Source organism: Scyliorhinus torazame, chromosome 1 (genome assembly GCF_047496885.1).
Source record: "Scyliorhinus torazame isolate Kashiwa2021f chromosome 1, sScyTor2.1, whole genome shotgun sequence".
Classification (NCBI taxonomy): Eukaryota; Metazoa; Chordata; class Chondrichthyes; order Carcharhiniformes; family Scyliorhinidae; genus Scyliorhinus; species Scyliorhinus torazame.
Window position 1 is genome coordinate 276,759,179 of NC_092707.1, and position 23,177 is coordinate 276,782,355.

Genomic DNA, 23,177 nt, shown 5'->3' on the forward strand with positions numbered 1-23,177 from the left:
AGGAGCAGGTAAAGGCCATTCAATAAGATCATGGCTCATTTGATTGTGGTCTCAACTTCACTTTCCTGTTTTTCCCCCTCCATAACACTTCCCTCTTTGGCTATCCAACATCTGTCTAACTCTATCTTGAGTAAACACAACGCTGCAGCCTCCACTGATCTTTGAGGAAGAGAACTGCACAGACTGATGACCCTCTCAGGCGAAAAAGATTCTCCTCATCTGTCTTAAAAAGGATTAATTTTTTTCCTAAACTGTATCCGCCAGTTCTAGTCTCCCCCACAAGCTGTGTCATTTGGGGTAACAGAAGATATCTTCCCTTAAAACAATTGTTAACCAATCTCTATCCACCACACTGCATTGTTGACTGTGCAGATGTCCATTTCATATCCAAGTGGACAATATTGTTTTCCAGATATGGGCAACGAACATCCCTAGTTGCCCTGAGAAGGTGCTCTGACCCTTCCGTTAGAAGCATTGCAGTCCTTGTGGTGACGGTGTTCCCAGACAGGGAGGGCGTTCCAGGATATTTTTCCAGTGAGGCAGAGGCCGACATAGGTCCATGGTGGGCAGCTTGGAGAGAACTTGCAGAGACGGTATGGTGGCACAGTGGTTAGCACTGCTGCCTCACAGCGCCAGAGACCTGGGTTCAATTCCAGCCTTGGGTGTCTGTGTGGAGTTTGCACATTCGCCCCTGTCTGCATGGATTTCCTCTGGGTGCTCCAATTTGCTCCCAGTCCAAAGATGTACCGGTTAGGTAGGATTATGGGGATAAAGTGGGGGCGTGGGCCGACGTAAGGTGCTCTTTCAGAGGGCTGGTGCAGACTCGGTGGGCCATATGGCCTCCTTATGCACTGTAGGGATTCTATGATGATGTGTCCACAGTTTCTGTTTGTGCACTTGTCGATTGTGGAGGTCACAGGGAAGGGCTGTGCTCAAAGGTGAGCAAGTGCAGAACATCTTGTAGAATATATACAGTGGTGTCAATTATGGTGCTGGGTTGGTCATTGAGCTGGTGGCAGGGGTGCCAATTACATTCTGTCTTCAACAGCGCTGATTAATTGTAGCTAAATCTAATTGGATGTTTCCCGATAGAATTTTAAGCAGGATATTGTTGCTGGGTAACCATAATTTACATTTAGCTGCAAGGGTAAATATACAAGTCAATGCTGTCTTTGACTCGAGTGTTAATGATAAAGGATTTTAACTGTAAAAAGTCTAGGGGTGAACCGAGCTCATTGCAGGGTGACACTAGTCAACGCAAGAATTGACATTTCCTCACATCAAGACCCACTGCTAGATTTTCACCTCAACTCCGCAACGTGTTGCTTCCACAAGTCCTTTTACCACATCCAGAGATATTGTTTAAAGCACTTACCAAGTTTCAATCACAGTTCGATTTATAGGGATATTGGGAAGGATTGGGTGAGTGGCACTAACTGGGATTACTTTATGAATTGCATAGTTGATGAGCCAAATGGCCTCCTGTGTTTTACTATATTATGCTTCGGAATAGGCTCTTACAATCGCGTCGAAATGGCTAATAAACCATTATGGTATCCAAGGAGAATATAATTGCGTTTCATTTGCTTCCCACTCAATCATTCTCTTGCTTTTTAGTTCCTGTTGGAGAAATCTAACTGGATTGTATTGCCTGCTAATTTTGACAATGTGAAATTTCCCTTGATATTATAGTTACTCTCGATAGAGATTAGCAAGGGATTAATGCATTCAATGAAATGTGTTCGTAAATACCAAAATAATTAAATTCAATACATTCACAATTAGTAGGTTAATCTTCATATGGAGTCATTTTTGATTGTAATGATACATTGAGAATAAATGTCATGAAATGATCATGTTCAGAGTACAAATAACAGAAAAGATTGAAATGATAGAAGATTATTAACTGAAGGGCTGCAAAAATATTTCCCAAAACTTGTTTGGCTTGGCAGTGAGAAGAGGTACAGTAGAGCCATTAATTATTTCTTCATAATGCAGGTACATGAAAATATGTTTCAACAAGATTAACACCATTGCATTGTGATTTTTAAACAAATCAAAACCATTTTCTGCACATGTTCCAGTGTCCCTGAAACATTAATAAACTTTATTAGTCTTATATTTTGGGACTATCAATTTTGTCAATGCAAATGTCTTCTTGAGAGAAACCGAGGCGGCCAACTCCAGAATCGTGAAACGTGATTGGGCGGAGAATCGGTCGTGACCCCAAAATCGTGGCAGGCACCCAAATGCCATGAGAGAGGAGGTAGGACTTACAGAGGCACGACCGTGGGCTGCCCGCCCAGCCGGTGGCAGGGCTATGCCAGGTTGGGGGTAGACTGACAAGACACCTGCCAGGCCTGGGGGGGGGGAGCAGAGGGGATGACCAGGGGATGGGGCGTTGGGTCAGGGTGACTACCCACAGGACCGGGGTGTCCAGGCACAGCCCGCCATTTCCGCGGACGGTGCACCCCTGACCACCCTCCTTGGCCCATGGTTGTGCAGAGTGACACCGGCTGTATGGGTGCCCCTAACCCACCACTGCATCCCACAATCTCCGCCCCACCAACTCTCCCCCTGCCCAACTGGCAGCCACCCGCTGGCGGGGCATCATGCGACCCACCCAAGGGCAACGTCCACTTTGCACCTGCAAGAAGGCACTGGAAGGGGCCACAGAGCTTACTGCTGACAAGAGAAGTGTCAGCCACCAGTACCCCTGGCAGAAGGGACGGGGCCAGGGTTGCGAAGGGCAGAGTGCCAGGGGAAACATCCAGGGGGTGAGGATGGGGGCGGAGGGGGACAGGGGGACATGCTGAGACAGGGTCTACAGTGCAGACCAGGGCTACTGTAGCCCAGTGGACCTGGTTGGGCATGGTGGTACGCATAATGCCTTTCACCCCCTACAGGCAATAGACTTCAGAATCCAACCAGGAATGGTGACCTTTACCCTAGTCACCACAGTCCTGGGTGATGCATTGAGGCTGCACGAGCTGGAGCTGCTCGAGGAGGTCCCTGCAGCAGTGGAGCCTGCCCCAGAGAACAGGAGGCAACTGGTGAGGATGGAGAGGCGGCCGCTCAACATGCTGAGGAGGAGGAAGTGGGAAGCAGGCTCCGCATGAGGCTCAGTGTGTACCGGCAGCGCCGGTCATTCGAGGACATGACGGACAAGGCATGCCACCGAAGACTCCAGCTGAGCAAGGGGACAGTGCGAGAAATCTGTCAGATCATGGCACACCTGACACTGCGGAGGTATGGGGGAGGACACCTGCTCCTGGTGGCCCTCAAGGTGACGGTCGCCCTGAACCTTTACGCCACACGGACCAAGTAGCAACCTCTCCGGAATCTCACAAACCTCGGTGCACAGGTGCATCTACGTCATCACGGAGGCCCTATATGCCCAGCCAGCACAATATATCAAATGCAATGTGGACTGAGCCCACCAGGATGCCCGAGCAGCGGTCGCTGTCGCCGACATGTCCCGGGTCCAGGGGATGAACAACGGAACGCATGTGCCCCTACGAGCACCGGCCCATGACAGGCCGGACTTCACAAACCAAAAGTGATTCCACTGGATGAGTGTGGAACTGGTGTGTGACCATCAGCTGCACATCAGGGACGTCTGCACACAATACCTGGGCAGTGTGCACCACACCTTCATCCTGGCACACTTGGCGGTTCCAGACCTTTGAGGCGCACCCCCAGCTGAGGGATTGGCTCCTGGGCGACAGGGGATATCCACTGCGGTTGTGGCTGATGACGCCTATCCAGAGGCCGCAGACCGATGCGGAGACCCACTACATCGACGCGCATGCCATGACCAGGGGTCTGGGTGCCACGCATGGTCGGCACTACCTCCTGCTTCTGCAGATGGTTCGACTCCTCCAACTGCACCTGCAGGCGCTGGGTGGTTGCCGACACCCCCTCGTGGAGTCCCTGGCTCTCCACTATGGATGGGACTGCCCTTTCCATAAGCGCGAAACCCGTCTGGACGGCAGCTCGTCCCTGGGGTCAGGTTGCCCTATGACCATCCGTCCCCTCGGGGGCTTCAACCTCCACCTGATATACCTCAGCATGTGTGTGGTGCACACCAGATAGTGCCCCAGGAGCCTCTTCACTAATGAGGCCAACCGAGGTGAGTGTCTCTGGGATGGTGGAGGGTGTTGCAGACAGATGTGATGGAAAGTCAGTGTCATCCTTGGACTCATCACCAGGAGATCCTGCAAGACAAGACGCACGATTGGTGGCAGTTGATGTTGGAGAGGGAAGTGGGGGGGTTGGGAGTTGTAGAGGAAATGGAGGGGCAGTTTGGGGGGTTGTGGGTGTGGTGGGTGTGGGGGTGATGGTGACAAAAGTGCCATGGGGAACCACAACTAGAGGGTTCTCACTTGCTTGCCCGATGCCGACCTCCGCCTCGGTGACCGCAGTGTGCATGCCGCCTTCATCCCGGCACGCTTGACAATTCCTGGCATGTTCGAGATGCCCCATCCCCCTCACCGGCTGGGGGGTTGGCTCTTTTGCGACAGGGGATATCCACTGCAGACGTGGCTGATGCCACAGACCGACGCGGAGACCCGCTAAAACGATGCCCATGCAGCGACCAGGAGCAAGATCAAACCGTCATACAGCCTCCTGAAGATGCAATTCAGGTGCCTGGACCGCTCTGGCGGGGCCCTCCGGTATGATGCTGAGAGGGTTGCCCGCATCATGGCGGCCTGTTGCGTTCTCCACAACATCGCGCAGCAGATGTCCTGGAGGGGGAGGATGAACGCCTGGCCTCCTCCGATGAGGAGGATGCGGGGGAAGGGGCGGATGGGCAGGACATGGGGCCCAGGCAGGCTCGGGAGGCCGCACGACATGTGCACCTGGCCAACGCGCACGAGACGCTCTGATCGCCTCCAGGTTCAACGACGGGGGTGGCGGGGGACGGGGATGGTGCGGACACACTGGGCAGGGGCACGGACACCGCATCCCACCCTCATATCCCCCCCTTCCCCCACCTTTGCAACCTCCTCCATGATTCCTACCTGCCTCAGTGCGGGGTGGGGGCCTTGGGTTGGCAGTAACACAAAGTCTGGTCCATGGGGTGGAGGAAGATGACAATCCGCCCTGCGATGAGCTCTGGTGCTTTGCATCATTTGACAATGTCTGACTCCTGCCCAGAGTAGCACTTTCCACCGTCCACCTGGTTGATCCCAGCATGCGAGATGGCCATTCCATCACATGGTCCCATCGAATCCCTGGGGGTGACATGGGTGGGACAGTTGGTGGGAGGGAGGGGGGGTGGTTGATGAGGGTGGGGCGCCCAGGCCACCCACAATGCCTGCCATTCCCCCCAGACCAGCCCACCCCCCATACCTATCTGACAGAGCGCTGAGGCAGGTTGTAATAGTGTGAACAGGTGTTTAATGTGACAACATACATACAGATTTGTGCCCTAGCCCCTATATCTAAACTGTGCCCTGCATCCGTGCCAGCTTAACTAGTGTCTAACGTTCTGGCCTTATGGGATCTAACGCTACGTCTTGGTGGGTCCCCACACGGTACAGTGGAGGCGGCCTGCTGTGATTCCCGCCCTGCGATCTGGGTCCCCGTTGGTGGCCGTCTTCTGGGGAGACTGGGTCTGGATGGGCCAAGCTGCTGCTCGGGTGTCCCAGGTGGTGGTGCCGCCCTGTTCAGCTCGCTGCCCACCAGATATGCCAGGGACATGGGATGGGGAGTCCGAGGTGCTGCGGTGTACCGGCACCTGTCCTGTGGGAGTCACCGACACACGCCCCATCACCTACTCCACACTCGGGGTGCCCATTGGCCCTTGGGATACTCCATGGGACGGGGGTACCAGCGGAGCTACCCCCTGAGGCCTCCCCTCATCTGGCGCTGCCAGTCTTGGAGGCCTGCTCTGGTCTTGACCAGGGTCTGCACGCTCGTGGCCATGGAGCACTGGCTAATGTGATACAAACCCAAAAGGTGGTTGCACAGTCAATGGGCGGAGTTGGTCGACTCTGCCTGGGACTGCACCACATCGCCCATTGACTGTGCCACCACCTTCTGGATTTGTGTCACATCAGCCAGTGACTGCACCATCTCCCTCTGGGACTGGGCCACCTCCCTCTGAGTCTGTGCCACGTCGGCCAGCACCTGGGCAATGCCTCCGACTTTCCCCGCCATGGCCTGCTGTGACTGGGCCACGCTCAGGAGCGCTGCTGCAATTTCCAGATGGCTCTGGTACATGGATGCTGTGAGGCGGCAGCCCTATCCTGGGCCTCGGCCAGCGCCTGCACACAATGCTCCAGACCTTGGACATGCTGCTCTGTAACCACAACCGTCACCCCCCAATACATCTACCGCGGACGCCACTTGGCGGTGTTGGCCTGTGTGGCAGGCACGGTCGGCAACCCCTCCTCCAACTGCACCTGCAGGTGCTGGATGCTCGCCGACAACCCCTCATATAGTCCCTGGCTCTGCGGCTGTATCTCCACTATAGATGGGACTGTCCGTTCCAGAAGCCCGAAACCCATCTGGACGGCAGCTAGTTTCTTGGATCGGCCCACCCTCCAACTGTCCGCCCCCTCGGGACCTCCTACGTCCACCTGCTGTACCGGATCAGATGTGTGGTGCGCACTAGATAGTGTCCCAAGAGCCTCTTCACTAAAATGCCCAACCGAGGTGAGTGTCTCTGGGAGGATGGAGGGTGTTGAAGACAGCTGTGACAGGAAAACCGTGTCATCCCCAGACTCAAGCTCTGGGGTGTCCTGCATCTTGGGTTGCCGTCCGAGCTGCTCTCTTCGTCAATGCTCGGTTCACGGTGGTGCTCCAGCTGTGGTGCTGGCTGGGGAACACCAGATGGACCCTCCCCATCTCTAACAGGTCCTGCAAGACACAAGTAAAGAAACATGATTAAGACAACGGGTTTGGGGGGAGTGGGGTGGTGGTGGGGGGTGGGGGGTAGGGAGGGGGAGTGGGGGTGAGGGTGCAGATGAGGGTGATGTGGGGATGCAAGGAGGTGCGGGTGGTGTAGGGTGGGGGTGCGTGTGAGGGTGGTGTGGGAATGCAAGGAGGTGCGGGTGGTGTAGGGTGGGGGTGCGTGTGATGGTGGTGTGGGGTGAGGATGGTGTTGGGGGGGGGGGGGGGATTGTTGACACACATGTCACAGGGAACCGCAACTCAGCAGGGTCTTGTGTTATGCTTCTTCACGTAGCATAAGCTGCTTCCTCGATGTGCACTCTGACAAAGGAAGGTTCAGACTTGGAGATAGGTTTAACACATTTATTGAACAGTTAACAATTCTCCTACTTGAGTTCGACTCTACTGCTAATCTAACTATAGTAACTCAATCTACCTAACCGTCTGCTCTAATCTTTGCGGTGGGTGTGATGCTTTCCTGATCTATCCCTGTCTCTCTGAGTGTCGCCTATGGAAAGAGAAAGAGCATGTGTGCCCCGTCCTTTTAGATGAGTAGCCCCCTTATGGTAGTGTCACCTCTGGGTGTCTTGACTGCCCATTGGTCGTGTCCTATCTTACTGACCTATTGGTTGAATGTGTGTGTGTCATGATGTCTCTGGTGCTCCCTCTAGCGTTTATTTAGTCCCAGTGTATTTACATTAACCCCTTGTGTATTTACAGTGATGCATATCACCACAGGTCTCACTTCCTCGCCCACTGCCAAACTCCACCCCGGGGACCTCCCTTTCCTCCGAGCCGCCTAGCACATCCAGGGCCCTCTGCTCTGCCATGGTCAGGGGCCGCAGGTCCAGGGTCCCCCTCCAGTTCTCTCCTGCTCCCGGCGATTATGAGCGGCCTTCTCCTAGGGGAGCCGGGCAAATGGAAAACGCACAGTGTTAGATAGTCCAATGCATGCAGCCCAGAGGGTGGGTGGCTGATGGCCTCAGTGGTCAGGGCACCCATGGCGGCCGGTATGGGTACCGGCATGTGGTGCAGGGTGAGGGTTCAGCCACCCTCCGGGTTGTTGGGGAGGGGGAGATTATGGGTGTGAGGGATGGGAGTTAGTGCCAGGGACACAGTGTTGCCTACTCACTCTGGCCGCCCTGAGGAGATCATACAGTTTATTCCGGCACTGCTGGCCGGTCCGGAAGGTGTTGCCCACGACGCTGACCGTCTCTGCACCTGCGCCTAGGCATGGCGTCTGGCAGCCTCCTTCAAGGGTCGGGGGACAGGGTCAACTGTCTCTCCTCCACCATGCCCTGAAGGGTCTCCAGCTCGGCATTGGTGAAGCGTGGTGCCACGCATCTTACTACCATCTCTTGTTGGCTGGGATGGTTTATGTGGGGAGTGGAGTGTGTATATGTGGCTGCAGCTTGTCAGTGTCCTGAGTGTCAATCGCGAAGTGGGCAAATCCCGCACCATTTCTCATTGAAATCGATAGTGACCAACGTGGCGCCGCTGCTAACACCTCAACAGTAGCTGAATTGGTCCAGCTGCGGCGCCCGTTTTGCTGTCATGGAACTCCACGAATCCTGCGCCAGCGTCAACACTTAGTCTCAGGAACGGAGAATCCCGCCGCAAATCTTTTTAAAATTAATTTTCGGGGACTTGAGCATTACGGGCAAGGCCAGCATTTAACTGTCCGTTCCTAATCATCCTTGAGAATTAAGGTAGCAATGAGCCACCTTCTGGAACTGCGGCAGCCTGTGTGGTTCAGCTACACACATGGTGCTTTTTTTTTTCTGCAGCAGTTTGATACGATTGAGTAGTATGCTACACAATTTCAGAGGTCAGCCACATTCTGTGGGCCTGCAGTCACTAGTAGACCAGACCAGGTAAGAATGTCAGACTTCATCCCCTGAAGGACACCAGAGAACCAAATGGGTTTTTATGACAATCCAATAGTTTCATTATCATTGTTAATGAGATTAGCATTTTATTCCAGATTTATTAATTAATTGAATTTAAAATTCCCCAATCAGTCACCATGGTGAAATTCAAACTGATATCTCCACAGTATTGGTGCTTGCATATCCAGTTCTTGATTGGTTAGACTTTGAAGGCTGTCTGAGATTGCACCCTGGAATTTTATCTACAATCTCTCTTTGATTGTGCAGGGTGCCTTTCCTTGTGACGACACCTGGAGCTCACTTTATTTTTATGCGTGTTTACAGGCAAACAGCAATTGGCAGTCAATGACGTTGGCACAGCTCATTGCTCCGCATTCAACTGCAATCCTGGTGGCTGTGCAGGAAGTGCCAAGGGTTGATGGCTATGGGTTCACGGTGAGATGGCGTGCAGGTCATGGGCTGAAGATTGTGACAGCAGAGAACTCACATCTCCAACCCAATGACAGGTAATTGGAATTATATCAAAGCCATTTAAACCAAAATGCAGGAAAGCACAAGAATAATTGAGTCTGGAGGTGACAAAGTCATCAATGAGAGTCACGAACAGTTGAGGCAGTGATGGAGGTGAGACTTGTCAAAAAGATAGAAGTAAGTGACCTTTGTAGCAGAGAGGATATGGGATCGGGAGCTTAGTTCGGGGGTAAATAGGACACGGAGGTTGCAAACTTCGGTTCAAACAGACACAGTGGAGGAAAGGGGAATGGATGGTGAGGGAAAAGACATGGTGAAAGTGGGGGGAGGGGAGGGGCACATGGGGGAGGCAGCAACGCCTCACCTTCATTGTGTTCAACTGGAGAAAACCTTGGGTCATCCATGACTGGATTTTGGACAAGCCGTCTGATAACACAGAGGCAGTGATGGGGTTGTGCGGGGGTGGGGGGGGGGGGCAAGAGGTGTAGGGTGAGGTGTCGTCAGAGTACATATGGAACTTGACCCCACTTCTTCAGATTATGTTGTCTGAGGGATATACTGTAAACAAGGAAGTGGAGAGGACCCTTGGGGCATCGAGAGAAAATGGCAATAGCAGCGAGAGAAGACATTCGTGGAAGTGTCAAAGTTACAATTGTGTTGACCAGAGTAGAAACAAATCAGAGCAATCCCGTTCAGTGGAATAAAGGAGGAGGGGCATTGGAGGAGGGTGGCATGGTTAGCCATTTCAAAGGCGGCAGAGAGGCTGAGAAAGGCAAGGAAGGATGGTGCACTATAGTCATCCTTTGCAATTGATTATGGCTTGTTTCACTGTTGTGACCAGGGTCCAAAACCTATTAGGAGAGACAGGAACATGGTGTTGAAGCAAAGATGGGCAAAGCTGGAAGGTGGCAAGACTTTGAGGAACTTGGAGAGACATTTGAGTTCAGAGTGGGACCAAGTGGTCACAGAATCACAGAAAAGTACAGTGCAGAAAAGGCCCTTCGGCCTATCAATTCTGCACTGCCGTATGAAAGGCACCTGATCTGCCAATCCTAATCCCATTTGCCAGCACTTGGCCCATTGTCTCGAATGTTAAGACCTGCCAAGTGCTCATCCAGGTACTTTTTAAAGGATGTGAGGCAACCCGCCTCTACCACCCTCCCAGGCCGTGCATTCCAGACTGTCACCACCCTCTGGGTAAAAAGGTTTTTCCTCCAATCCCCTCTGAACCTGCCACCCCTCACCTTCAACTTGTGTCCCCTCGTAACTGACCTTTCAACTAAGGGAAACAGCTGTTCCTTATCCACCCTCTCCATGCCCCTCATGATCTTGTACACCTCAATCAGGTCGCCCCTCAGTCTTCTCTGCTCCAGCGGAAAAAAAACAGGCCTATCCAACCTCTCTTCAAACTTAAATGTTCCATCCCAGGCAACATTCTGATGAAACACCTCTGCACCCCCTCCAGTGCAATTACATCCTTCCTATAATGTGGCACCAGAACTGCACACAGTACTCCAGCTGTGGCTTCACCAATGTTCTACATAACTCCACATGACTTCCTTGCTTTTGTAATCTATGCTACGATTGATAAAGGCAAGTGTACAATTTGCCTTTTTCACCACATATTAACCTGCCCTTCTGCCTTCAGAGATCTATTTGCAAACACGCCCAGGTCTCTTTGTTCCTCAGGATTTCCCAGTTTGGTGCTATTCATTGAATGTGTCCTTGTCAAATTGCTCCTTCCAAAGTGTAACACCTCACACTTTTCAGGATTAAATTCCATCTGCCACTTTTCTGCCCATTTGACCATCCCGTCTATATTTTCCTGTAACCCAAGACTCTCTTTTAAAAAAAATGTTTATTCAAGTTTTCCAACAAAATTTTTGACAAACCGCCCCCCCCCAAAAAGAAACGCAAACACAACAATTAACATTGTACATAACATTTACATTGGGTTTCCCCATGTACAATAGCCCCCCCCCATATGACGTAGGGGAAGCCCCCCCCATTCCCCCTCCAACAGAACCCCCCACCCTAGGGTTGCTGCTGCTGCTGACCTCCTTCTAACGCTCCGCAAGATAGTCCAGGAACGGTTGCCACCGCCTGAAGAACCCCTGCACAGACCCTCGTAAGGCAAACTTTATCCGCTCCAGCTTGATGAACTCTGTCATGTCATTTATCCAGGCTTCCACACGGGGGGGCTTCGCGTCCTTCCATAATAACAAGATCCTCCGCCGGGCTACCAGGGACGCAAAGGCCAGGATACCGGCCTCTTTCGCCTCCTGCACTCCCGGCTCGTCCGTTACCCCAAATAATGCCAACCCCCAACTCGGCTTGACCCGGGCTTTCACCACCTTGGACATAGTCCTCGCAAGACCCCTCCAAAACCCATCCAGTGCCGGGCACGACCAGAACATGTGGACGTGATTTGCCGGACTCCCCGAGCACCTCCCACACCTGTCCTCCACCCCAAAGAACCTACTCATCCTCGCCCCTGTCATATGCGCTCTGTGAACAACCTTGAATTGTATTAAGCTGAGCCTGGCGCAAGAGGAGGAAGAATTAACCCTACTCAGGGCATCAGCCCACAGACCCTCATCTATCTCCTCCCCAAGCTCCTCCTCCCACTTGCCCTTTAGCTCCTCTACCGCGGCCTCCTCCTCTTCTTTCAGCTCCTGGTAGATCGCTGAGACCCTGCCCTCTCCAACCCATACACCCGAAATCACCCTGTCCTGGGTCCCCTGTGCCGGGAGCAGCGGAAATTCCCTCACCTGCCGTCTCACAAACGCCCTCACTTGCATATACCTAAAAGCATTCCCCGGGGGTAACCCAAACTTCTCCTCCAGCGCCCCTAGGTTCGCAAACGTCCCATCTATGAACAGGTCCCCTATTCTCCTAATCCCTGCCCGATGCCAGCTCTGAAATCCCCCATCCATCCTTCCCGGGACGAACCGATGATTCTCCCGAATCGGTGACCCAACCGAGGCTCCCACCTCGCCCCTGTGTCGCCTCCACTGCCCCCAGATCTTCAGCGTTGCCGCCACCACCGGACTCGTGGTGTACCTTGTCGGCAAGAGCGGCAGCGGTGCCATCACCAGCGCCCTCAGGCCCGTGCCCACACAGGACGCCATCTCCAACCTCTTCCACGCCGCCTCCTCTCCCTCCATTACCCACTTACGGATCATCGCCACATTGGCTGCCCAATAGTATCCGCACAAATTCGGCAGAGCCAGCCCCCCCCTGTCCCTATCCCGCTCCAGAAACACCCTCTTTACTCTCAGGATCTTATTTGCCCACACAAAACCCATGATGCTCCTGCTTACCCGTTTGAAAAAGGCCTTGGGAATCATAATGGGAAGGCACTGGAACACAAATAGAAACCGCGGGAGGACCACCATTTTATCCGACTGCACCCTGCCCGCCAGCGAGAGTGGCAGCACATCCCATCTTTTAAAATCCTCCTCCATCTGCTCCACCAACCGCGTCAAATTGAGTTTGTGCAGGGCCCCAGCCACCTGGATCCCTAAGTACCGAAAGCTCCTTTCCGCCCTTTTCAGCGGCAGGTCGTCTATCCCCCTTCTCTGGTCCCCTGGATGCACCACAAAGAGCTCACTTTTCCCTACATTCAATTTATAGCCCGAGAAGTCCCCAAACTCCCTTAGGATCCGCATGACCTCCGCCATTCCCTCCACTGGGTCTGCCACATACAGCAACAGGTCGTCCGCAGATAGCGACACGCGATGTTCCTCTCCCCCACGGACCAGTCCCCTCCATTTCCTGGACTCCCTTAGTGCCATGGCCAAGGGCTCAATTGCCAGTGCAAACAGCAAGGGGGACAGGGGGCACCCCGCCTCGTCCCTCGGTACAGCCGAAAGTACTCCGACCTCCGCCGATTCGCAGCCACGCTTGCCACCGGGGCTCTATATAACAATCTGACCCAGCCGATAAACCCCTCCTCGAACCCAAACCTCCGCAACACTTCCCAAAGATACTCCCACTCCACCCGGTCGAAAGCCTTCTCCGCGTCCATAGCTACCACTACCTCCGCTTCTCCCTCCACCGAGGGCATCATAACCACGTTGAGGAGCCTCCGCACGTTAGTATTTAGCTGTCTGCCCTTTACGAACCCCGTCTGGTCCTCATGAATTACCCCCGGGACACAGTCCTCAATTCTCGTAAGCAACACTTTTGCCAGCAACTTAGCATCCACATTAAGGAGCGAGATTAGTTTATACGACCCACACTGCAGTGGGTCCTTGTCCTGCTTCAGGATCAGAGAGATCAGCGCCCCGGACATTGTCGGGGGCAAGGTCCCCCCTCCATAGCCTCACTGAAAGTCCTCACTAGCAACGGGCCTAGCAGATCCGCGTACTTCCTATAAAACTCGACCGGGAACCCGTCTGGCCCCGGGGCCTTCCCCGCCTGCATGCTCCCCAATCCTTTAACCAGCTCCTCCAGCCCTATTGACGCCCCTAAACCAGCCACCTCCTGCTCCTCCACCCTCGGGAACCTCAGCTGATCCAAGAATCGTCGCATCCCCTCTTCCCCCGCTGGGGGCTCAGATCGGTACCAATCCCCATAAAAGTCCCTAAATACCTCATTTATTCTCACCGCACTCCGCACCGTATTCCCCCCTCTATCCTTAATTCCACCTATCTCCCTCGCTGCCTCCCTCTTACGAAGCTGGTGTGCCAGCATCCGACTCGCCTTCTCCCCATACTCATACATCGCTCCCCGCGCTTTCCTCCAGTGTGCCTCGGCTTTCCCTGTGGTCAACAGGTCGAACTCCGTCTGGAGATTCCGTCGCTCCCTGAGTAGCCCCTCCTCGGGGGCCTCTGCATATCTCTTATCCACGCTTAAAATCTCCCCCACCAACCTCTCCCTCTCCATCCCCTCTCTCTTCTCCCTATGGGCCCTAATGGAGATTAGCTCTCCCCTAACCACTGCCTTCAGCGCCTCCCAGACTACCCCCACCTGCACCTCCCCGTTGTCGTTGGCCTCCAAATATCTTTCAATGCACCCCCGCACCCGCCCACACACCTCCTCATCCGCCAACAGTCCCACATCCAGGCGCCACAACGGGCACTGGTCCCTCTCCTCCCCCAACTCCAGCTCCACCCAGTGCGGGGCGTGGTCTGAGATGGCTATGGCCGAGTACTCCGTTCCCTCCACTTTCGGGATTAGCGCCCTGCTCAGAACAAAAAAATCTATCCGGGAGTAGGCTCTATGGACGTGGGAAAAGAATGAAAATTCCCTGGCCTGGGGCCTGACAAACCTCCATGGGCCCACTCCTCCCATCTGGTCCATAAATCCCCTGAGCACCTTGGCCGCAGCCGGCCTTTTACCCGTCCTGGACCGAGAGCGATCCAATGCTGGGTCCAGCACCGTGTTGAAATCCCCCTCCCCATTATCAAGCTTCCTACCTCCAGGTCCGGAATCCGACCCAGCATGCGCTTCATAAATCCGGCATCATCCCAATTCGGAGCATATACATTTACCAGTACCACCCGCGCCCCCTGCAGCCTACCGCTCACCATCACATATCGACCTCCACTATCCACTACAGTATTCATTGCCTCAAATGACACCTGCTTCCCCACTAGTATTGCAACCCCTCTGTTCTTCGCATCCAGTCCCGAATGGAACACCTGTCCTACCCATCCCTTTCTCAGCCTAGCCTGATCTGCCACCTTCAAATGCGTCTCCTGAAGCATAACCACGTCTGCCTTCAGTCCCTTTAAGTGCGTGAACACCCAGGCCCTCTTGACCGGCCCGTTCAGGCCCCTCACATTCCAAGTTATCAGCCAGATTGGGGGGCTGCTCGCACCCCCCCCCACCCCCGATTAGCCATCTCCTTTTCTAGGCCAGTCACGTGCCCGCACCTCCTGCACCCTCCAGTCCCCCAGACGGCGGACCCCCGCCCCACCCACCTCTCCTACTTCCAGCTCCCCTTTGGCCAATGCAGCAGCAACCCTATTCCCCCCCTCCCCCCGCTAGATCCACATCTAGCCCTTTTGCTCCCCCCATAACACTCCCGTAAGTCAGCTGACTCCTGCTGACCCCGGCCTCTCCCGCCATTCCATCAACCCCCTCCAGTGTGAGAATCCCCCCTCCCCCTCCCTGGCAGTCAATGTGCGACCCCTCCAGCACCACCCATTCCCCCCCCCCCCCCCCCCCCCGGCCCCCCACCCCCGTCCTTCTCTAGCGCGGGAAAAAGCCCGCGCTTTCCTGAGCTGGCCCCGCCCCCTCTGGAGCAGCTCCTTTTGCGGCCTTACCCCAATTCCCCTCCCGGGCCTCCACACCCCCTCTTCCCTCCAGCACCGACGCACACACTCTCCCACAGTCTCCCCATCAAGTCCCTTCACCCATCCCCACCCAGCACCCTGACAAAAAGAACATTCCCCAAACGTAGCAAACACAACAAACATCCCCCCACACCAAACCCTCAATCTGAGTCCAACTTTTCAATCCGTATGAAGCTCCATGCCTCATCAGGTGTTTCGAAGTAGTGGTGTCGATCCTGGAACGTGACCCACAGTCGCGCTGGCTGCAGCATACCGAACTTCACCCCCTTTTGATGGAGCACCGCGTTGGCCCGATTAAAACCAGCTCTTTTCCTAGCCACCTCTGCACTCCAGTCCTGGTAGATTCGGATCTCCGTATTCTCCCACCTACTGCTCCGCTCTTTCTTGGCCCATCTCAGGACACTCTCTCGTCCATAAAGCGGTGAAACCTCACCATTACAGCCCTTGGCGGCTCGTTGGCCTTGGGTCTCCTTGCTAGGACCCGGTGAGCCCCATCTAGCTCCAGAGGCCTCGGGAAGGCTCCCGTGCCCATCAGCGAATTGAGCATCGTGCTCACATATGCCCCGACATCGGGCCCCTCCACTCCCTCAGGGAAACCCAGAATCCGAAGATTCTTCCTCCTCGACCTATTCTCCAGGTCCTCAAATCTTTCCGCCCACCTGTTGTGCAGCGCCTCCACCTTCACTGCCAGGCCCAAGATCTCGTCCTCGTTCTCTGAGGCTTTTTGCCGCACCTCTCGAATCGCCGCCCCTTGGGCCTTCTGGGTCTCCACTAGCTTCTCAATCGCCGCCTTCATTGGTGCCAGCATTTTGGTCTTCAGCTCCTCAAAGCAGCGTCTAAGAAACCCCTGCTGCTCCTGTGACCACTGCGCCCATGCTGCTTGGTCTCCACCCGCCGCCATCTTGTTTTTCCTCCCTCTCACTTTTCGCTGCTCCAAGATCACTTTTTTCACCGTTCCACTCCTGGTCCAATCCATATACTGTCAAGGGGGACCTTGCTGTCACCTTCCCACACTGGAAGCCGTCGAACAATTGCCGTTGGGGCTCCTCTAGCAAGCCCAAAAGTCCGTTCTCGGCGGGAGCTGCCGAACTTGCGACCTACCTAGGCATAGCCGCAACCGGAGGCCCTAACCCAAGACTCTCAGCCTCACTGTTAACCACCCGGCCTATCTTTGTGTCATTCGCAAACTTACTGATCCTACCCCCTGCATAGTCATCAAAGTAATTTATATAAGTGACAAACAATAGGGGACCCAGCACAGATCCTGTGGTATCCCACTGGACACTGGCTTCCAGTAACTAAAGCAGCCGTCTGTCATCACCCTCTGTCTCCTGCAGCTCAGCCAACTTTGAATCCACCTTATCAAGTTCCCCTGTATCCCTTGTGCATATGCCTTCTATATAAGTCTCCCCTGTGGGACCTTGTCAAATGCTTTGCTGAAATCCATGTAAACTACATCAACTGGACTACCCTCATCTACACACTTAGTCACATGCTCAAAAAGTTCAATTAAATGTTAGGTCCGGTGGGATTTTTGAGAGGGCTTTTGAAAGTATGTGAGGGACAATTAAAGTATCAGCTCGTATGATGAGCAAGAAGGAGTCGGTTAGTCAATGGTTTAGTGGGAATGGCGTCAAGAAACTAGTAGGTGAGTCTAATGGACAAATTGAGCTCAGAAAGATGGTGAGTGGCACGTGAAGAAAAACAAAGTCAGATCGGCATTGTTCAAGGGAGCTCAAGCTTTCTGTACTAGCAGTGATGTCCAACACTGCATGGAGAGGACAGGAGGACAGGTTGATCATATTGACAATATCCTCCCTACCCCTCCATCTTATCAATCAGCTCACTTATTTTCCCAAAGCCTCACCAGGAGCTGCCTGGGACATATCAAGTTTAGATTTACTGCCAAGGTTCAGATTCAAACTTGTTTGTGGCACAACATTTGCCTCCTCCCTGTGAGGAGATCGTGTAAATTGAGTCTCCGTGTGAGGAACACACCAGCTCCCGAGATGTTATTTTGCTGGTTCACCGCCAATTCATCAATTTGTCGCTTGGCTTTTGGAACACTGTACACCTGAAACAATAATCTGACATTGCTGTTTCTGTTTATCCTGCTGTTCCTGTCCCTTAAGAAGCTTGGCTTGTTGGTTCTGGCAATATTCTTCACAGTTAATTCTTAATTGCAGCCTATTACATTACTTGAATTCCAAACTAAAGCACCACCTGTCATGTCGACCTGACATTTTCATTGTGCTTAACAACCTTTTGCATCAGTTCTGTGTTTTCTAACCTTGCCATTTGCAGAAAAATAATTAGTCGGCTTTTAAAACCTGTAAATAATATAAATGGCAGTGTGACATCTACAGCACTGCAAGTTTATTTCACAGTTCTCTGTGTTAATGTAATTTATCCAATATTTTTCACCAATACAAATGAGTATTTGAGGGTAAGTAGATTAGTTCCTTTGGATTTTGCATTTTCTTCATATTGTTACGACACCCTAGGCGAGTGCGCTGTCAATTCCAGCCCCACAGATCCCGGGGTTCCAATGTCAGTGAATTAACCAATAATGTGTTTTCCGAAGATCTTTAACCCTTGATTGCTCCAATGAGTTACAGTCACCAGATTTATAAATAAAACATTAACAAACTGTTTATTGATAATAAGAGGTAAAAGGTGAATATATATACATATATAAACAGGACAATGGTCTACCAGTCTACCTAATCCAAAAAACCCATCCCACCCTCTAGCCGGACACACGCAAGACAGACACAAGGTAAGGGTAAGAGAGGTTAAAAAAAACCTGAGATTAAAGAGGAACGTTTGAAATTACTCTTTGCTACTGTGGTTGTGGTCTCTGGGAAATAGATTTATTCAAGAGGTTCAGGTTGTCGCAATTCCGTCCTTCGACCACAGGGAGCTTTTTACCCAAGTGTTACAGGTCGGTGCAATTTCCCTCTTCCACCACCAGATGGAGCTATAAACAGGATTCAGGTTGATGCACTTTCGCCCTTCTACCACCAGCTGGAGCTTCTGACTCCTTGAAATATTACTGGGCTTTAAATTTGAGCGTTTGGCAGCCTTTCGTTTGCCTGATTTCTGTGCACAAATGCTGTCGGTATTTTAAAGAATGCTCTTAGTTCAAGCTCTTCCCAGCCATCCCGAGAGAGGATTAAAAGGTTACTGACATGGTGATTGACTGCTTGTTTTCTTACTCCAGGAGCATTTCACAAACTTGAGTGCTGTCTGCTTTCTCACTAGAAGAGCCTTCATAGAACTGGCTTGGAGGGTTTATGTATCGCCTGGCCAAAAGAGAGAAAAAGCAGCAGAGAGACAGCGAGTGTGTCTTCCAGCTGCGACCTGGCTGAAACTGAAGACAAAATGGAGCTCTGCAGAAGACCCGCTCTCTTTCGTGAAAGTTTCTGACTGGTTTCACCAATCACAGGCAACGATAGGAGCTGGCTGAGAATCCTACATACACCAACTGGTTGCTTGCCAAGTCTATCAAATCAACATCACAGGTTCTGCCACAGAACCTAAAGGGATGTCTTGGCCTGGTCCATCAGGACAGGGGTGTTCCAGTATCCAAAAACTGTCATTTAAACAGAAAGTATGCAACAGAGGAGACAATTTGAAAGTTCTTTATTGGCCGCAAAGTGCTGTATGATGCAAGTCTTTCTTTCATTCAGACTGTTTGGTCTTTGTTGACAATGATCAATGGCCAGTGGTACTTCTGAACCTGTGCCCAGGACTAGTGGGTGCAGACGTCACCGTTGCTCTGGAGAATGCCAATTAAGAACCTCCTTGCGCTGCCTTTGCATGCGAGCTCTGTAACCTATTGTTACTTCAAGCACCTGGCTGCCAGAAGCTGGGGTGGGATTCTCCGCAATCGGCGTGATGTCCGCCGACCGGCGCCAGAAATGGCGCGAATCAGTCCGGCATCGCGCCGCCCCAAAGGTGCGGAATTCTCCGCATCTTGAGGGGCTGAGCCCTCACCTTGAGGGGCTAGGCCCGCGCCGGAGTGATTTCCGCCCCAACGGTTGGTGGGAAAGGCCTTTGGCGCCCCGCCAGCTGGCACGGAAATGACTTTGCCGTGCGACGCATGCACGGGAGCGTCAGCGGCCGCTCACGGCATCCCCGTGCATGCGTAGTGGAGGGGGTCTCTTCCGCCTCCGCCATAGTGAAGACCATGGCGAAGGCGGAAGGAAAAGAGTGCCCCCACGGCACAGGCCCGCCCGCAGATCGGTGGGCCCCGATCGTGGGCCAGGACACCGTGGGGGCACCCCCCGGGGCCAGATCGCCCGCGCCCCCCCCCAGGACCCCGGAGCCCGCCCGCGCCACCTTGTCCCGCCGTTCGAAAGGTGGTTCAATCCACGCCGGCTGGCGTGGGTTGACAGCGGCGGGACTTCGGCCCATCGCGGATCGGAGAATCGCCGGGGCTGGGCCTGCCGACCGGCGGGATTTCCGCCCCCGCCGAATCTCTGGTGGCGGAGAATTCAGGACACGGCAGGGGCGGGATTCACGCCAGCCCCCGGCGATTCTCCGACCCGGTGGGGGGTCGGAGAATCGCGTCCCTGATTCCTCGAGGACACGTGTGTGCAATGGGAAATTCACACCCAGAGTGCAAAAACAATACAATTTGTATAGTTGATTAAAAGTAGCAGCCAAAGTCCTGATTGAACCACAAAAGAATTGACAAAGATTCATGTGCAGACATAGGAACACCAAATCTCAGTGACAACACATAAAATGGCATCACCCTGGAATACCTAGCAAAGCTCTTAACATCAATAATATAGTAGAAGTAATCCTTTGGGGCCAAATAGGGCAGAATGCTTCTTCATTGGCCCTCGAGTCCCATCTATATACGGTGGAGCAGGCTCCTTATAGACCTGGGAAGGACCATCGTGTTTTGTTTTAGGATCTGACGACAGGTAGTGTGCTCCTTTTGTGAATATTTTAGACGGCAGCATTTTATGTTTAACACCCCAAATCCAGCCTAAGACAAATTCAATGACAAATCCAGAGTTGATGTGTTAATAGTCAATCTTCCACTGCAAAACTGCTTTTAATACTGATGGCGTAAGCAGGATATGCTACATCCTTCGGGCACATGTCCCAACTGGGTTTCCTCCGGGTTCTCCGGTTTCCTCCCACAGTCCAAAGATGTGCAGGTTAGGTGGATTGGCTATGCTAAATTGCCGTTCGTGTCCAAAATTGCCCTTAGTGTTGGTTGAATGGGGTTACTGGGTTATGGGGATAGGGTGGTATGGGCTTGGGTAGGGTGCTCTTTCCAAGAGCCGGTGCAGACTCGATGGGCCGAATGGCCTCCTTCTGCACTGTAAATTCTATGAAATATGAAATTCCCATTTGTTGGCCATACAATGTTCCAAGTACAATGTTGTGGGTCACACGGTTTGTACTCATTAAGACTCCTCCTCTGACTCCAGACATAACAGCAGGCTGGAGCAAATGTTCTTGGCAGCCGGTTCCCGTTACTTAAGCCAGTGAAATTGCCATGTGGATTTTTGAGCCGCATGTTTTTTTTAATTAATTCATGGGATGTAGGTGTCACTGGCTATGCCAGCATTTGTTGCCCAGTCTTGATTGCACTTGAGAAGGTGATGGTGAGTTGTCTTCTTGAACCGCTGCAGTCCATGTGGTGTAGGTACATCCACAGCGTTGTTAGGAAGGGTGTTCCAGGATTTTGACCCAGCGACAGTGAAGGAATGGCAATATATATCCAAGGTAGTGTGGTGTGTGGCTTGGAGGGGAGCTTTAAGATGGCGGGGTTTTCAGGTGTCTGCTGCCCTTCCTGCTGAATGGTAGCGGCCGTGGGTTTGGAAGATGGTGCCTAAGCAGCCTTGGTGAGTTCCTGCAGTGCATCTTGAAGATGGTACACAATGCTGCTACTGTGCATTGGTTGTGGAGGGAGTGAATAGGGTGCCAATCAAGCGATGTTCTTTGTCCTGGATAGTGTTAAGCTTCTCATCCAGGCAAGTGGGGAGTATTCGATTACACTCCTGCCTTGTGGCCTGTAGATTGTGATCAGACCTTGGGGAGTCAGGAGCTGAGTTACGCGCCCCAGATTTCCTAGCCTCGGACCTGCACGGTTAGCCACAATACTTACATGGCTAGTCCAGTTCAGGTTCTGGTCAATAGAAACTCACTGGATGTTAACAATGAGGGGTTTCAGCAATGGTCATGGGGCAAATGGTTGGATTTTCTCTTGTTGGAGATGGTCAGATGGACCTGACACTTCTGTGGCACAAATGTTACTTGCCATTTATAACATTATCATTGCTGAATGTCACAAGTATTTAATGTTTTTGTTTCCTGTTTTATTGCAGATTGGTGGAAGTGAATGGGATGTGTGTACTCAATGCTTCCGAGGACAAGCTTATGTCATTGCTTACAACTCCAAGTGCACAGATTCTGGCATTAAGAAATCCTGTACCTTCTGCCAGAGAACCTTGAATCATACTGCAACTTGCAACTGAACGCTTGCTAAAACTAGACAAGATGCTAGAGTATATGGCTTTTGTTGTTTTAAAAAGAAAATATTACATTTTATTATCAAGGATGTGAATATTTTCACTGTGCAGTGGACCAGTAGCTCATTGTAGTAAAATGTATAACAATGCACAACGTGGTTAGTTTCCTCAGCAGGTTACCATAGCACATCAGACTGAAACTGCATTCTGGGGGTGGGGAGGGGAGGGGAAAGCTCACCCCTTGCTGACTTGCTCCAAGCTAGCCTACTCCGCAGCAATAACACACTGTGGACGGGCTAAACAAACTGCCAGTGGGACCTCCGCCCCTCACTGGGGAGGAAGTGCTACCCTCAGGAGCTTCCAGCCAATCGGACCAGCTGCCAGCTCCAAGAGCACATTTCCAGGACTGCAACCAGTGCAAAGAGGGAGGCCCATGGATACTGGAGTAGCACAAGGTCTTGGGCAGAGACCTTGGTCAGTGAACTTGGTCAGTTTGGTGGGGGTTGGAAGAGGCAGTTTTGGTGAGCAGGCAGGTGGAATGAAAGTGGTGGGGGATACTTTCTTAGACGGGTGGCCCCCAATGCTCAAAAGGCACCTCCAGAAAATAGTACCCTCTTTTCACCCTTTTAAAAACTTTTAAAAAACAGCTTGCCAACTCCTGCCCACGCCAACCATGTTATGGCATGGGCAGTATGTTAGGGTCAATTGGTTTGATAACAAGCTCAGTTGACCCTTACAGTAGGAAGGTTATAAAGTTTGGTGCCCATGCTAATAGGGTGAGTTTTGGGGTGGGCAGGAAAGTAATGGAGCAGGCATCTGCCCTATTTTCCAAGACCCCTCCCTCCGCTGACAACATGCTTGATTTGGGGGGGGGGGGGGGTTAATCCAGTCCCTAGCCTGTACTGACATGGACTCATATTCCTTTGATTTGGGTGACCTCCTGGCCTTTGTTAAGCTATGTAGCAAGAAATGGAGGATTTACCAAAAACAGAGGAACAGTAAGTCAGTCATCGGCATCACCAAGCTGCCTCCAAGTGATTAATAAAAGGCACAGGAGAAAATATCTAGCCAGCCTAAAATGTTGCTACTTACAGAACACATTTGCGCCGGGCGCA

General features: G+C 52.6%; 1 protein-coding gene across 1 annotated transcript in view; it reads left to right on the top strand.

The window, feature by feature from the left end:
• LOC140421638 (uncharacterized) overlaps nucleotides 1-22,709 on the top strand; it is a 165,854-nt gene extending 143,145 nt beyond the window's left edge. Inside the window, exons 15-16 of the mRNA XM_072506436.1 lie at nucleotides 9,114-9,295; nucleotides 21,919-22,709. Coding sequence (XP_072362537.1) covers nucleotides 9,114-9,295; nucleotides 21,919-22,045 — 309 coding nt within the window. The 3' untranslated portion in view covers nucleotides 22,046-22,709. The remainder of the gene's footprint in view (nucleotides 1-9,113; nucleotides 9,296-21,918) is intronic.
• The last annotated feature ends 468 nt before the right edge of the window (nucleotides 22,710-23,177 follow it).